The sequence below is a fragment of the Salarias fasciatus genome, chromosome 15 (assembly GCF_902148845.1).
Source record: "Salarias fasciatus chromosome 15, fSalaFa1.1, whole genome shotgun sequence".
In the NCBI taxonomy this organism is placed as follows: Eukaryota; Metazoa; Chordata; class Actinopteri; order Blenniiformes; family Blenniidae; genus Salarias; species Salarias fasciatus.
The window spans coordinates 9,846,553-9,862,706 of record NC_043759.1 but is presented as its reverse complement, the minus strand read 5'-3'; the positions used below and the strand labels follow the sequence as shown (position 1 = coordinate 9,862,706).

General features: G+C 42.2%; 1 protein-coding gene across 1 annotated transcript in view; it reads left to right on the top strand.

Moving 5' to 3' along the window:
- Positions 1–16,154, top strand: part of nbas (NBAS subunit of NRZ tethering complex) — a 161,240-nt gene that overhangs the window by 136,429 nt on the left and 8,657 nt on the right. The window contains exons 50-52 of the mRNA XM_030109523.1: positions 730–869; positions 7,834–7,981; positions 10,431–10,565. Coding sequence (XP_029965383.1) covers positions 730–869; positions 7,834–7,981; positions 10,431–10,565 — 423 coding nt within the window. The remainder of the gene's footprint in view (positions 1–729; positions 870–7,833; positions 7,982–10,430; positions 10,566–16,154) is intronic.

Below are 16,154 nucleotides of genomic sequence, written 5' to 3'. Positions count from 1 at the left end.
CTCTGAACTGTTAAATCACACCAGAACCCAACCTTGGAGAGGAAAATTAATTACTTTCTCTCCACTACCTTCCTTTCCCACTTTTTCCACATTAACCCGCCCTCATTCTCTTTTCTCACCTCTCAATAACTCGCTTTCTCATTGCAGTGCAGAGAAAGTTTAGCCACAGGTGATTTTCCTCTTCTTCCCTTTTTTTTTTTTAATAACAATGTATTCTTCCTCTGCACATTAAGCCTTGTTCTGTCCATTCAGCGCTCCATTTGAAGCACTGAAGGATTTGATGGAGTTCCAGATTGACTGTGTGCGATTTTCCAGTTCATTCAAATCAACGTCTTTTCAGATTATCTTGCCCACAACTTTCTACTGCAATCATTAGTTTGCCAAGTGTGTTGGAGGCAGACTTCATTTGAAGTCTCTGAAAGCTGCTTGCATATTTTTCTCGTGTTCTTGTTGGGTGGCGAGTGCTGGAAGCGGCCAACATAGCAGATTACTTGGGTGAACTTCTGAGTGGATGGTACAAGTATCTATCTTTATATTTATCTGCAGTGTTTCACATGTAGCAGGTTTTGACAGAAATGGATGTTTCCTCTAAACGCTCCAGAGTCTAATCTAATTGTTCTTCACACTCAGTGATCAGGGTGAAGCGAGCAATCAAGGTCCTCACAGCCGTTTAATTTTCGCTCTGAAACTGATTCCCGATCTCTGTCCTGCTTTTTTTTTTTTTCTCAGGTCCAGATAGAAGATGTGGAGAATGAGGATAAACGATATGCCCTTTTCCAGGAGCTTCTGGAAGCGGCACACAAGTTTGAGGACTTCCAGTTGCTCATTCTCCTCCTGCAAGCTTGGCCGCCCATGTTGAAAGAAGAAGTGTGAGTTACAGATTCTCTCTTTTTCATCATTATCCTTCTTGGAAAGTTTGATAGAAGGTTGAAGTGCCCACTAATTTTAGAAATAATGCAAGCATCTAATCATCTTAGATTAGTAAGCTGCTAATTTAATTTCGGTTTCAATTCTGGGTCATTTACATACCGCTAATTACAGTGTAGCCACCCTACTGCAGGTTTCCATAGTAAAACCCACATATTATAAATTACCAAATTCAAGAGTGGAAGTAACAGCCCTTTGAGCCAATCTATTTCAAACATCACATTTGTGAGAAAAAGCAATCTGTCAAACTTGTTTAACTTGAGAGTCAAAGGATAAATGATTAGAGATTTTTCCCATGTTCCTCAGGAAGCTTGCTGGAGGTAAAGCTAATGCCGTACAGTAGGATGAAATGTTCAGACAGTTTGTCTCTCAGGTGTTTAGGGCCAAATGTAATAACTTCTGATATATTTGAGTTTCGTAGCAGAAAATTTCAGCTCATCCAAACTTTTAAGATAAACTTCAAGACTGATCAATACCATTTCTTTTAATGATAGATGTGTGTGTCATTGACTTAACAATGGAAGGTAACGCTGTCTCCTAATGGGATTTCTAACAGGAAGAATATATATTATCAAAACTATGTCCTGTGGAACTCCATGATTCCATTCAGTGTGAGCTGATGACTTGTTAACAAACAAATGGAAATCTGAGAAAATTGATTGAAACCAGCTTAGTGCTTTGTATTATGTTATGACCAATTGTATTAAGTGAGATTTACCAGAACAAGAATTAAGACATGTTCTTGGTCTGAAGCCACGAGAACATCACTAATAACTTCAGGCTACGATGACCTCTAAATCCTGGCTGGAACGGCTCAAATAAGTTACCTGTCTCTAAATGCCCAAACAGCTGATTTGTCCCAATGTTTTTTTTTTTTTTGTTTGTTTGTTTTTAAATTGGATTTTACAAATAAAACAAAGGTTCTATGAAGACATGGTTTCTCTGGATAAAGCCAGGCTGGCTGTAGTTTCCAGTCTAGCAACAGATGGACCTCTTAACTAAATAGTGTGAGAGTGGAGTTAAATTAATGAATGACAAAATTAAAAAAAAGTACATTTCCCAAAATGTCACAGTTTCTATAATCTTGTGCAATTTCCGATTGCTCTGAACTCAAGTTTGCAGCTTATTGACCATCATTTTAATTCACACATCTATTCAAACAAGATTGTTTTTTTTTTTTTTTTAAGAAACCCAAGCCTGGGTTTTGCTGATAGAAATGCAAATATGGTGTTCTTCCAGATTTTGTCCTGAATAACGTGATGATTGGTCATCTTTTCTTCTCACCACTCCTCATTTTCCCTCATTTGTTGCCTCTCATTGCCGCCTCGCCCCGATAACATCTTCACAGCGCGTTCGCCTTAATTTATAATGGGTTGCTGTTTTACTGGCTGATTTCTTAATCAGCAAGGCACATGTATTTTGTACGTGCACAAAGAACCTTCGGGCTTATGAGCTTCTTACACCAGCTGGTGTCTTTCGAGCTTGGGCGAGAGTCGCAGTACTATTGATAAGTGCCTGGTGACGTGATCGCTCTTCTCCCGCTCCGTTGTTCTCGGTTAAAAGTGAGCCGTACTTTGAGGAGCGAGAGAAGAGTCTTGCTCTTTGGAGTTTGTTTTTCAGCTCAATCAAAGCATTTTGCATTTTCACACAGTTTCGATCAGCAGTTTAAAAGAAACGGTTCTTCTCCACGGTGTGTATGAATTAGTGGGCATAGAGTTGCACAAACTTATCCTCATTTACAGACTGATGAACATAGGGGGAAGCAAACTCACTGCCGACAGGCACCCAGCGGCTTTCTGGGTAAACATGGAGGGCGCGTTCCAAAATTAGCCGTCATTACACTTAATTTGAAAATGTGAGAGTTATTGACTTCCAGGAAAATGTCACCTAATCGATAGTTTTGAAGAAATATTTTGGAAATATGTTCTTTCATTAAATTAGGGAGAATTAAACAACTTTTACAAAATAATCATTTACTGAATTTACAGCAAATTGAGATAAACAGACAAAAAAACATGTTATGTTCTTGTATGGATTTGTTCCATCCGTCTATCGGGAGCTGATATAAGCTGACTGTGGGTCAGTCAGTCCGATACCACAGCAAAACGATCTCCCCATGCCGTTTGGGTTACTACCCTGTCTTAGTTGGATAGTTTCAGTATTTTTTGACCTAAGCAGTGACATGAACTAGAATGTAATGCTTTTTGTAGGATTGTCTCTGTCGAAGAAGTTAAACAGTAGCGACCAAATGAATCGTGATCCCTGAGTCTTGGTTGGCAGACGAGCAACCTGCTCCTCAAAAGGCTTTTCATTACTCCAGTGCCACCACGCCTCGGTGTCGGGGTAGAAATGGGGGGCGCTGGGAAATGGAGGGCCTGTGTTTCATCCAGAACAAAGAGGAATGAGAAAGCAGTAAGAACCATGGCAAATCAATGTTAATAACCGTCTGAGTCTCTTCACATGTATGACCGAGTTCTGTGGTTGAGGATGAACTGTGCAAGTCGTTATTATTCAGGAAGTCTCGTAGAAAAAGTCCATTGTAGTACCCAACACCCTTGAGGCAGCTCTCAGTTTTAGGAATATGATTATGTTTGTTGTGCACATTACGGCAGGGGAGACTAAACAGTTCCGTATGCGTCAATATAGCTGCATAGTCAGATGAGACGATTCGTGCTCCTTTACTTTTCCTATCTGCTTGATTTGCAAAGTTGACCAGACAGAAGATTTGAGGAAGTAGGTTTATCAGAGCAAGAATCTGAGTGGTGGATCAATACTGCTTACTGCGTACCAGCCGCCATCAGTCGCTGTTCTGTGTAAATTTGAGAAATGGTTTAAAACCTTTAGGTACTGATTAGGATAAAAAAGGAAAATGTGAAGCAAAAACAATGAACAACTGTTCAACTGTGAACAATCAGTGTTCAGCTTGGTGCAAAACGGTGTCCAATAATGTTTTAATTGACCTAATGAATTGATTGAGAATCAATTATTTACTTGGGCTGAACTGCACTGACAAAGTCAGCAAGTGTTATCGGCGTGTTTCACACGGGCTTTCTGTCATTCAGAGGCTCACCGGCGGCCTCTCATTGTACTGATATCAAACTCGCCCTCAGCTGTGCCGCATGAATTCGGCTGTGAAAGTGTAGCAGCCACAGTAACTTTGTTTGATCACCCAGCAGATTCCGGCATAGCAAACTTTGGCCCCTCGGTTCCTGGGGGCAGCAGAAATCACCACCTCCTTACAGGGACTTTTTTTTTTTTTTTATGTTATAACCGTGGAACTCTGTATCCTCCAGTTGAGAAGCGGATAAAGCTTTTGAAATCGCTCCTGGGGTCCTAGAAAAGCTTTCATTGTGGGGAAAAAAAAAAGACCTTTAGATGCAGACTCTTTCCCCCGCCACCTGGGAAAGACCAGAAATTGTCCAGTTTTTGTTGCACAGCACCTATTCTTCTGCTTGATTCGTTTCCAGGCTGATATTGTTTTGGCTTATCCCACATAAGAGAAAGCTGCTTAACGTGGGAGTGAAAGAAGTGTGCTGAGCAGGAGACAAATAGCGTTCGAAATGAGACTGGAGCATTTTTTTTGTTTTTGTTTTGAGAGTTGCGGCAGTGTAATGAACACGATTGAGGAAAATATGCACAAGCGTGAAAAAGATCATTATTCATCAGTGCATTTTGAAAGTCGATTTGTCGTTTTGTTTTGTGAACTCGGAGTGCAGAATCAACAACAGAGCTGGGGGAGAAATGGGATTTGGTTTGGTTGCAGCTGCTTCGAGTTCACCCCCGGATTTCAGGGAGACTCCGCTGACTTTGTGAGAGCAGCAGCTGTCGTGAAGACGCGGGGATAGTCGGCTGTAATCACGTCTTTTAACCGCAGACTGTGGTAGCTGCCGTCGTAGCGCATTTTAGATGTAAATGCAGACAAATGCTGAGCACACACTGAGCTTGTGATTATGTTTTATTCTTGTTGTGTTTCTTCTCTCTCTAATCACACTTAATTTACATCGCCCTCGGCAATTCAGGGCAACATTCAACTACTCCGTAACGAGCCTTTTTTGACGCATAGATTCCTTTAAAATTCAGGTCGCGATCAGATTTATGCTCACTGTACCTTTTTTTTCTGTTACGCCTGCTGCTCTCAGGACACAAAGCCCCAAATAACTTCACCGTAAAATGTCTCGTTTGAGATGCTCAAGACTCGAGGGCTTTATCTCTGGTTAACCTTCAACACTTGTCTGACTCAGTTTATAATCCCGGTTGAAATAAAATGTGTTTACAGTGTGTGTGTGTGTGTGTGTGTGTGTGTGTGTGTGTGTGTGTGTGTGTGTGTGTGTGTGTGTGTGTGTGTCGAGTGGGGAGGGATTTGTTTCAGTAAGACCACAAGAGGTTGCTTGGGGAGCTATATTGAGTGTTGCATCTAAAAAGCTTATCCTTTAGTCTGTCCGCATAAACTGAGTCATGATTCAAAGCACGGATGGGGGCTGGCTGTGACTCACACTCCACCCTGTGACAGGTCTGGCGAGCGTACAGACACTCGTAGTAGCATGCAGAGGCGCCTCCCCATCATCCCCCTGGAAAGGCGCAGGAGGCAGCGCTGCTGCCAGTAGCAGAAGTGGTCTCCGTTTGTTCCCGTCTTCCAAAGGTGAAGCAGCTTGTCAGAACAAGACGCCCCGGTCGTTGGATGGAGAGCTGCCTTTTCCGTTGATGGACACACACACACACACACACACACACACACACACACACACATACAGGAGTCCCGCTGTTCCCCCTGCTGTCACTACTTCCTTATCATGAGCCATCTCTTTATTCTGCACACTCTATTCATCTCTCACTCACTTCTGTTTTTATTTATTTATTTTTTTATTTATTTTGCACAGATACTCATAGGATCTTACCACACAGCTTACTTCCCACATGCAGCAGGCTAATCGAGCATCATTATCGCCAAACATTTACGAGCAACTTGCTGCATTTCCCATTATCATGTGAAAACATCCTGAAACCAAACATTCACTTCAGACTTCTCCTCTTGTCTTCGCGCTCCATTTGGCTTTTAATACACTGCTTGTCATGATAATTATGCACACAGCTTCCAGTCGCGCTAGCAACACAGGATGTACCTTCTGACCACTGGAAATGCATCCCCCGATGAGCAGCATAGGTGTGACTCATGCATCCTTAATGTAAAACGGTTTATTTTGCTGTTGACTCTTTGCAGCAGTCTTGACATCAACTACATTGATGCCAATTGCAGGATCAACTGAGATTTATAGTTGATAACACAGCCATGTTGACTGAATCTGGACAAATATGGGTTGCAGAATGTCTCCACTCAGCACTGTGAGCAGAATGAACAGCTCTCAGGCTGTTGATCTCTTGCAGACTCCTTCAACTGCCTTTCTGTTGTGACTGTAGTTGATCGTTACACACAACGCTATAGGCTGTTGTTTGGCAATTTACCATTTTATTAATTTGAAAGTCTGTCTTATTTAGTAAGAATTAAATCATGCTCAGCCAGGCTGCTCATCCCACAAATGCTTTCAACGCATCATTAAAAAGGAAATAAACAGCAATATTTTCTCTAGGATTTTTTCCATCAGTGGGAACATAAACAAATGACACTTGGCTGCTGATTCTACTTTTACAAGTAACTACTTGTAAATTCTACTTTTACCTTTTTTTTTTTGAGTGACCAATTAAAAATGGCTTTTTAAAGATTGAATGAATGAAACAATAGATTTAAATTAAAAATGGAAACAAATATCAATATCTTGATGGGCCTGTGTGTGTGCATGCATGTCGCAAAATATCAATAATAACATGAATATGCACAAATTGAAAGAAATTTAAAGGAGCAGAAGCTCAAATTTAGAAATAGCAGCTCACCACTAATAAATGAATGTAGAGGAAACAGTGAACAGGAACAGGTTTATGTCAGTAAGCATCGCTACAGCAAAAAAAAAAAAAAAAAAAAAAAAGATAAATTTACCAAACCTAAATTTCCTTACTTTGTGTGACTAGTTTAGCTAACTAGTTTGACAGCCTCACTTGTGATTTTAATTCTCCTCATGTGGCTTGATGCATGTATAATGAGGCCTTGGTTGTGATTTCGCTGCTCCACCCTCCACCCTCCACACCCAACGAAATTAGTAGGCATCTCCAATCTGAAGGCTTTAATCCAGCTCCGTTTCCATGCTAATGATAATACTAATAAAATTAATAATTTATACAGGGTCAATCCATCAACCGAGCTTTAATTAACAGATAAGCTGTTGAGTGGTTTTCATCTTTTTTTTTCCCCGGGACTGATATGTGGTAATAAAGATCCTCAGTGGAAGCTAATCTGTTACTCCAGAGACATTAGAAAAGGTCTTGAAGAACTCATAAAAGCATGTAAACAGAGTGACGGCTGTCGCCGCTGGCAGCTGTCCCCCGCTGCTCGCGCCGGCGGGGGGTAAATGAAGCATGCAGGTGTTTAATAATAACCGCTGGAGTGTTGTGGTCAGCCATCTTTCCTCCCCGGTTACACGTCACTGTCAGGATTCATTAGAGCGTCTGAAAGCGTCTTGATCACGGCTGGCTTTCGTGTCAGTCTGCGATTTGAACGGGAACATTTTTATGCAGTACGGCGTCGGTGCAGCAGTCGTCTGACCGAATCACAGTCTGATGAAACGGAAGAGTGCGGTCATTGATAAACAACATAATGATGATTTTCCACATGGAAACACTTGGTTTAAATATGTACTGTGTGTTCCTGTTAAATTCTGTTGTTTAAAAGACATGGCAGTGTATGTTCTGGTGTATGGACTGCATGTTCTCGTCATGTTCACCACAGAAAAAAACAGCAGAGCTCAGCATAAGACTAAATGCACACATTCCATTGATTGCCTTGTTCTCTCTCTCCAGGGCCCAATCAGAGCGTAACCCCTGGGTGGTGCTGACCTCCTCCCTTCTGACCCTCTGCCAGGGGTCAGAAGTCAAATTAGACCTGGGTCAGCAGGTTGTCTCCATGGTGAGATCCCTCTACAGCACCAAGCACAAGCTCCCAGCACAGGTAAGGAGAAAACCCCTTCATGCTTTTCAAAGTGGACTCTGGACACACGTTTAGTGCCTTGCTCAGAACCCAACAGCAGTGATTTGCCTACAGTGGGATTTGAACCGACTTCTATAACGTCTCGGCATACTGAGGCTTAAGAATATGTGTAATAATTGTGTGGCTTCCTTGAATACAACAGTGGGTCAGAGTCAAAATAAGCAGATTCACTGAAGAATCTGATCACTAAAACACTAGAGGTAAAAAGAACAACTTTAAACGTTGTCATATGAAAACCAGAAAAATTTACATTGAAGCTGCAGACAGTTTTGTAAATTATTTCATAGATTTGGTGCCACAAACTTTAAAACTTTCTTTCCGAGTCCAGCCCGAACTTCAGGAACAACACTCTTGTGGTCCCTTAATATTACCAGCAGAACAGTGATTGTTTATTCTGTAAAATTACACCTATCACTGCGAATAATTCAACTACTTCACTGCTAATCCGTCATGGAGAAAACTATTCGATAATGCCATATAACGGTAATAAAAATGTAACACATGCAGAGAGAATAATGTAGGTAATTTTCCTTTTGGTAGACATTTATTTTTTATGGTTGCACCTCACAAGAAACCTTGATTCGCTGTGAATTCATTTTTCAGTTTCAGTTGGATTTCTAATATAATGTTATAACGACTAGTTCAAGGGAAACCAGCAGATAAAACTCCACTCAGCCAAATTCTGATTTTCATGACAGCATCCGGACCAGTCGCATGTAAGCAAGCCATTTCCCATAATGCTTTTAGGCTGTGCAGTCAGTGAAACCTGCAGCTGTCTTAAACGCACGGCGCTGCCTTTTGCCTGCATTTACATGATAAGAGACGAGCAGAAGAGAAATTTTAAGTGGTTTGTATTGTGGTGTGATTGTGCTTGGTACATTTCACACTGGCTTTGTGAGACTCCCTCGCATGATAATTAAACAAGTTCTTGGATGAAAAAGTGACATCCTCACTAAAAATCTGCCTCGATGCGAAGGTTCATGAAATCCAACGGACTGGAGGAATGCGGCCCCATTCATTGCTGCTGAATATCGCCTCAGCTGCAGCACAGTCTCCAAGGCCAATCCTTGGCCGTATTCGGAAACATATTAATTTCTCCCCGTTTCTTTCAAACTGATGCTTCATGCATTAATGACAGTCACACGAGACGTGACAATACATGCTGCTCGTGCTGGACTTTCAGAAGCGGTGTTAAAATGAAAACTCATGTCTCGTCTGCCTTCTTCCACCCAGTTAGGATGCAAGGTCACATGATTAAAAGAAGTGATAATCATATTTTAAGATCTCTGGTTGTACACAGCACTTCATAATGTAAATAGTGCATGGGGTATGTCAAAATGATTTTACAACCTCTGGAAAATATATCCCATTGACTTTTATTTGAATTCGGCCCCCAAACCATACATGTACTATGTAGTTCATTTTAGTTTGAATTTAGTATTGTTTTTGGGATCACACAGGCACACATTATGTTGGTAATTCACATTTTCAGTTTCATGTGCATGCTGTTGTTTTAATCCAGCCCACCGCAGGCTTCCAACACAAGCGACATTTGTATTTGTATTTGTATTTAACCAACGCGAATCCGGCTCTCGCACGATTTCAGTTCGTCTTCCGTCGCCTTTGTCCTCACACTACTGGACTGAGCTTGTTTGCATTCAGTGAAACCACGCTGCGGCAGCGCCGTTTCTGCGCGCATGTTAATAGAGGGGACCGAAGCCATTAAACGTGTAACCCGCAGCAACGCGTTAGCGTCAGCCCAGTGCTTTCGGCAATACGCCGTATCGACGAGAGCCTCTCTGATATCTGACGGGCCCTAATGCTATTCACGCCCCGCTGAGCATTGTGCCAGTGGTAAGCCAAATGCCATTCTGTATGTCTAGGACCAGCTGACTGTGATATTAGTTTAGTGCTAATGCTATTCAGTGTGAATAGGCTACTGTCTGCCTGGCTGTCTAATATTAGTGTGGGAGGCGGGAGGGAGGGAGGGGGGGGGGGGGGGGGGGGGGGGAGCCTTTTACTCTGTTCTCAACAGCTTTAATTTGAATCTGCTGGAATGAAACTGCCAGAGCATGGGGGAGTCAAATTGCATTGTGATATCCATACATTACCGAATGTGACTCCAATAGCGCTGTGTGTCTGGTGTGTCCTTGTGTTTGTGTGTAAACCTTTTAAAAAAGTATTAAGCACCTGCGTGTCTTTACAGTGCACGCACATTGATCAACCTTCACCGTTCCCTTTGTCTCTTCTCCCCTCTTTTGTTCCTCCTTCCTCTTTTTCTTTCCACTCTATAAACTGATTACCTTTCCTCATTTTCTCCTTCCTTTGTTTTTTATTTCACACCCTCCGTCTTCATCCTCTCATTCATCTCACAAATACCGCCTTGTATCTTTTCTCCCCACCTCCCCAGTGCATCAGACACATCGCCACCCTGCTGCTCCAAAACCAGCCCAGCCTCCAGCAGTCTGCGCTCAAGCTGATGTCTGAAAGCGGCGACGAACAACTGCTGCAGCTCACTCTGGAGCAGATCAACAGCATGAGCGAGGTAGGTGTCAAACTGTCTGCGTCAACCACAAGAGTCCATAACAGGGACCATATTTGATTCTGCTGACATTAAGGCTGATCACTTCTGCTCTAAAAGTGTAAAATACTGTGCGGATTGCACATCGCAGCTTCAGAGACCTTGAGGTTTTGATCCAGCTTCATTTATGTTTTAACCATTTGTCAGATCATTGGTGTATAAACAGTAAAGAGCAGCAGAGTCTCATATGTCAGAGAAAAAGGATCTGATGCAGTTTGGAATAAAACAGAAGAACAATGTGAACTTTGAAACTGATTCAACAGAAACAGAGATTTAGATGCACGGCTTTATTTTTGTTTGTTTATTTTCAGTCATTGATAAGAGTTTTAAGGTTTAGGACCATTGAGGGGCAACAGGCTCAGGCCCCCAAGACAAACCGGGACTTGAACCAGTCGTCAACCACTGTGTGTCAAATAAGAAACGAATCCAGCGGCTCACAAGTTGTTTGTGTTTGGACCAAAACTGAAGTAATATTTCCCCCTTTTTTGAATGTACATTAACAAAATAGGAAATGTTTGGTCTGAAAGACCTGAACTTGTGAAAATGTGGTTGAACTTTTTTTTTGTTTTGAACAGTTTGTTCATCTTTTGAGAACTTTTTCAGTCACTGGATAAGATTGCATATTGTTTGACTTTTTTTTTCTATGTTTTAAAGGTATGAAAGGTTGAATGCAAAAAAACGCAGACAAAGAAACAGATATGTTGGGTGAAAGGACACTCAAGTACCTATCTAAAGGAGCCTAATATTATAAAGCGTCTTTGGTCTTGTAAGATAAACTTAAATGAGGTTTTAGAAAATAATCCCAGCATTTAAATAAGCTAACACTCATCCATTTGCTAAGTGTTCTCGACTTTTGGGAAGCCATTATCAGATAAGAGAGTAATCGTTCAAGACTGTGTGGGCCACTCTCCAATGTTTCCCTCCATCAGATAAGCAGTTGTCTCAAAGCAGGCCTCTTAGACCCAGCAGACCCGCTCTTTGTTCCCACATCAGATAAGAGAAAGCCTCACTATTAAGCGACGGAGCCGCTATTAAATGAAACGATCGAGCTCCTATATTGGTACACCTGCTCTGCTGAGTGGAGGAGAGGCCGGTTTGGAGCTGGAGGTGGAAAGAGAAATGATATGTGATGTGGAAGTGGGAAGAGGAAATCAAATGGAGGAGAAATGGGTGTTGAGAGAGGGAGGAATTGGAAAGAAATTACAAAGACAGCGCGAACGTATGAAAATGTAAAGTTAGAAGTGTCGAGCTCAGAGAGACGTCTGACTGAAAAGTGGAACGTATGATGGTGAAAGTCAGAAAAAAGGTAAATCGAAAAGAACCGGAGCCGAAGAACGGCCATACGGGCGGAGGAAAGAGAGGTAGTGTCGCAGTGCTTTGAGAAATTATCTTTCCTAAGAGCTGAACGGATAAGGGCGCGCTGAGAGCAGCGAACTGCGTTCATGTGCAGATAACATCAACAGAGACAGAGAGAAATCATCGTACATCCAACGCATCTGATAGCGTTGGCTTGCTGCTCGTTGTGTTCGTGTTGTTTGTCTTCGTGTGTGTAAGTGCGTTTGACCTGCTGTTCCGCCGACACTTGAAGTATTTTCAAGTCACGACACGGTTTCAAAGGATCAAGACATGCAAAGTCTGTTGCGAGTCTGTTTAGCCAATCTCTCACTCTCCTCAATTTCTCACCTTTGCAAACTTCCCACACTCACTTTTCACATTTCCTCTCACTCACAGACAAACTCCGTTTATTTTGCTTTTGAAAGGTTAAAAGTCAAGGTCGTCGTGACCCCAAGTCAGGAAGCATTTGTGTTTCCGGAATGTGCGAACCTGCTAAAGATCACAATTTCACCAAGTATTTCTGTCTCATTTCTATCCAAAAATTCTCTCATCACACTTACAAAAGGACTCATAATACATGGTATTTCAGAGATGTGGCTACCCTGCGTCTTGAGTGTCAATCCAATTTCCTTGTGTTTTGCTGGCAGACATTCAGGCTTTGTATGAGCAAAGCCGCTACTTATTTTGGAAAGAGCATGTTTTTTTCCCCCCGCCAGTATACCAAGAAAGCCTTGAGGGAATATTTTCATGCTTGCCACAAATGCACCCACTGGCACAAATACTCCACATCAGCGGCGTGAAACATATGGCCTGCGGTCCAAATCTAGCCCGGCAAGCTTGGCATGTGACATTATTGGCAGGATATCAATTAAAGTACCTGTTATTCTTTTTTGGCAACTGAAGCAGGAGCATCTCAAAAGAGTACAACCCAGAACTGAAGCAGATGGAAGAAATACCCATAATGCATCAGTTAAACTTTACCAGCTTATTGATGGGGAAAGACCTTGACCATGAAAATGAAGTACAGTGAAGTTGTGAAAATATGGACGTATTTTCCCTGCAGATCTCAGCATGCAGGCAAAACTCTGCACAACACCATCTGCACATTGGAAAAAAGAGAAAAACGACTTTTCATAGTGTAAAATATGTGCTGTTTATGCCGCATACATGATGAATAGCTAACTGATGATCCTTGGAGTCGGGGTATCATCATATAGAAGCATTAGTCCAATAACAGTGCTCTTCTTTAAAGCCTTGAGACGCCATTACTGTAAGCCGATCACAGTATGACATATCGTTTTCATAGGAGGTCCCACAGAGGTCAGGAATTGTCTTGTTGGCAGCCTGCTCTGACTCCAGGGTTGTTCTCGCACTCGATTTTAGCGGCACGGACAAAGAAAACTGCTGACACAAGTTCACAGGGCCGGCATGATAAATGCAGCCCCGATTATCAGCGGCGATACTGAGGTGATACACTTTGACCGCCGCAGTGTCAAAACACTTAAAGACCACAGAACTTTAGTCGACCCAAATGTAGAATCCTACAGTCTATTTCATGTAGTTAATTTGTTGTGTCGGTCAAACAGAAGCTACTCAAAAATCACAGATTTCAATCACAGCTAATTCCTTCCATCCACCCATCTATGGTCTAGGGTGACAAGGTGCTGGGGGAGGACAGGATACACCCTGGACAAGGCCACCAGTCCAAAACAATGCATTGTTTTCAAATTTCATTACAAAAAACATCCGAAAAGTGTGGCGTGCATTTATGAGCAAACAGCATCATGAAGATGAAGAAGCCCACCAGACAGTTCAGAAATATAGCAGTGGAGAAACTGAAAGCAGGGTTAATTTGTTAAAGTATATCCCAAGATTTAAACCTCTCCAGGAGCATTGTGTGAAAATGGACGGACTGTTTCAACCCGCTTCATTCCCCCACTTTGCTTCGTTGAAGGTCAATACTTAAGAAAGTAATGGAATACGGTGATCAAGGAGACATCACTTTCTGAACATCTTCCTTTATCAACTAGTCCTGATTGGAAAAAAATTAAAGAAATCTAAAATCAGTTGCTGAATTGTGTTGCCACAGTTAAATCAGAGGAAAATATCCTTCCGGAACTGAAACACAGTGAGGTTAAATGGTAAAATTTCCAATAGAAACCAAGGATTTTGCTTCAGTTTGACTTTTCAGTTTGTTTGTAGTTTATACCAAGCCTTCTCTGATCATCATCATCGTTGTGTCCTTGGGCAAGACACTTCACCCACCTTGCCTAGTATGAAAGTTGTGAGAGTGAATGGTTGGTGGTGGTCGGAGGGGCCGATGGCGCAGATTGGCAGCCTCGCTTCCGTCAGTCTGCCCCAGGGCAGCTGTGGCTACAGTAGTAGCTTACCACCACCCAGTATGGTGTGAATGAATAATGCAATGTAAAGCGTCTTTGAGTGTCCTGAAAAGCGCTATATAAAACCAATGCATTATTATTATTATTATCAGTGTTTGTATATTTCCAGGTCTGGTTTGTTGTGACTTTGCTAAACCTGATCAACACCAGCTCGCTCGAAACTCTGCAAACCGTCATCTCAAGAGGATCAGAAATAATGAATTAATCACACATTCAACAAGTCCACAAAGCCTGTTAATTGACCACAGTGGGTGTTCTCTAACTTTCCGGAGGTCCGCCGCCGTTTGCACTCCTGCCACCAAACGTTTGACACCGGCATAAAGACGGGATTACAGTGTCAAAGGTTTTCCAAATGCCACTCTGAATTTATTGCAGCAGGGTTGATTTTGTCCACATTGCACCATTAATTAATCAGCACGGCTCTCTTGATTAAGTACATGAAAACCTCACGCCACTCTGAGTGAGTGGCAGGCCTTATCTTCCAGCGCCACGCTGCCTCCGTGTGTTTATTAGCCACGTATCTGATGTCATTGAAAACTGTTAACATTGTTTTTCTCGCCATCAGCTCATTGTTTTTCTTACTTTTCTTTCCTTGAAGGAAATGCCCCTGAGATTATGACTAAAAAAAAAAAAAAAAGATTAATCTGAAGATTAGTTTTTTAATTAAAATGCCGTTATGGAAAACCACTTGACACGGGAAGTGAATTAGAGAAAGTAATTTGGCTGTAGTATGATATGTGTTCATTTTGATTCGCGTTCGCGGCGACTTGCTCGGCTGAAGTGTGGTAGGTGAGCAATTATGCTCGGCTCTGGCGGCGAAGACCACAGTGGGCGTTGGAGAACTGCAGGAGTGAGGAGAGGAGTGGGAGTTCTGGAGATGATATGAAAGGGAGACAAAGAAGAAGAAGAAGAATAGAGGTAATGAAGACGGGATGCATTCCCGATCCGTAAAATACAGCGTGGGTTTTTCCTATCTGCTCTTTTAGGCGCGGGAACTTTCACATTATTCTGCTGATCGTCACGTATTTGTCCTGCCATGCTTTCTGGAGCGCTCAGAGTGAAGATGTGTTTGAAGACAGCCGAGCGCTGAAGGAGGGAGGCGGGAGTAAACACTGTCCATCCATTCATCTCGCACTCCACTTTATCCAGCGTGAGGTCGCGAGGGGCTCCAGTCCATCCCGGCTGACCGGTTCGGGTTACACCCTGAGCAAGTCACCAGTCCATCAGAGGACAGACACACACACACACACACACACACACACACACACACACACCTGCACCTAATGGAAAAACACAGTGACCAGGATCAGACTCCTGCTGGGAAACAGAAGCAGGAACCACTTCAGCATGGTGCCTGGAGTAAAAAGCCCAAGCTGCAACACATGCAAATATGCCTCCTGACAACCCTCTCAATTCTTTAAAGATTCCTTGTTTTGGTATACTTTTTTTTAATAATTACAGTATTTTAATTGTTTCTTCAAAGATACCTGAAGGCAAAACTGGTTCCTATTTTATAAAGTAGGCATTGATAAACTGATCATACACAGTAATACCAATGAAAAACATGTACTGACTTTTCATACATGGTAGGCTAGCTGCTAACTCAAACTCATGCAATTTTCCATAACAAGACATTCTAGAAGATTCTCAATCATTTTCATCTTTTTGGTTTTTTTTCCTTGAGCTTTTTCCGCTCATTCTTTAAGCCGGCCGTTTCACGCACGGCTCATGTACCCACAATGGCAATTTACTACCCTCCGTAATCTTTTTAAAACAGTGGGTCTGTAGCTGGAAACCATCGCATCTCCTATCAGAAATG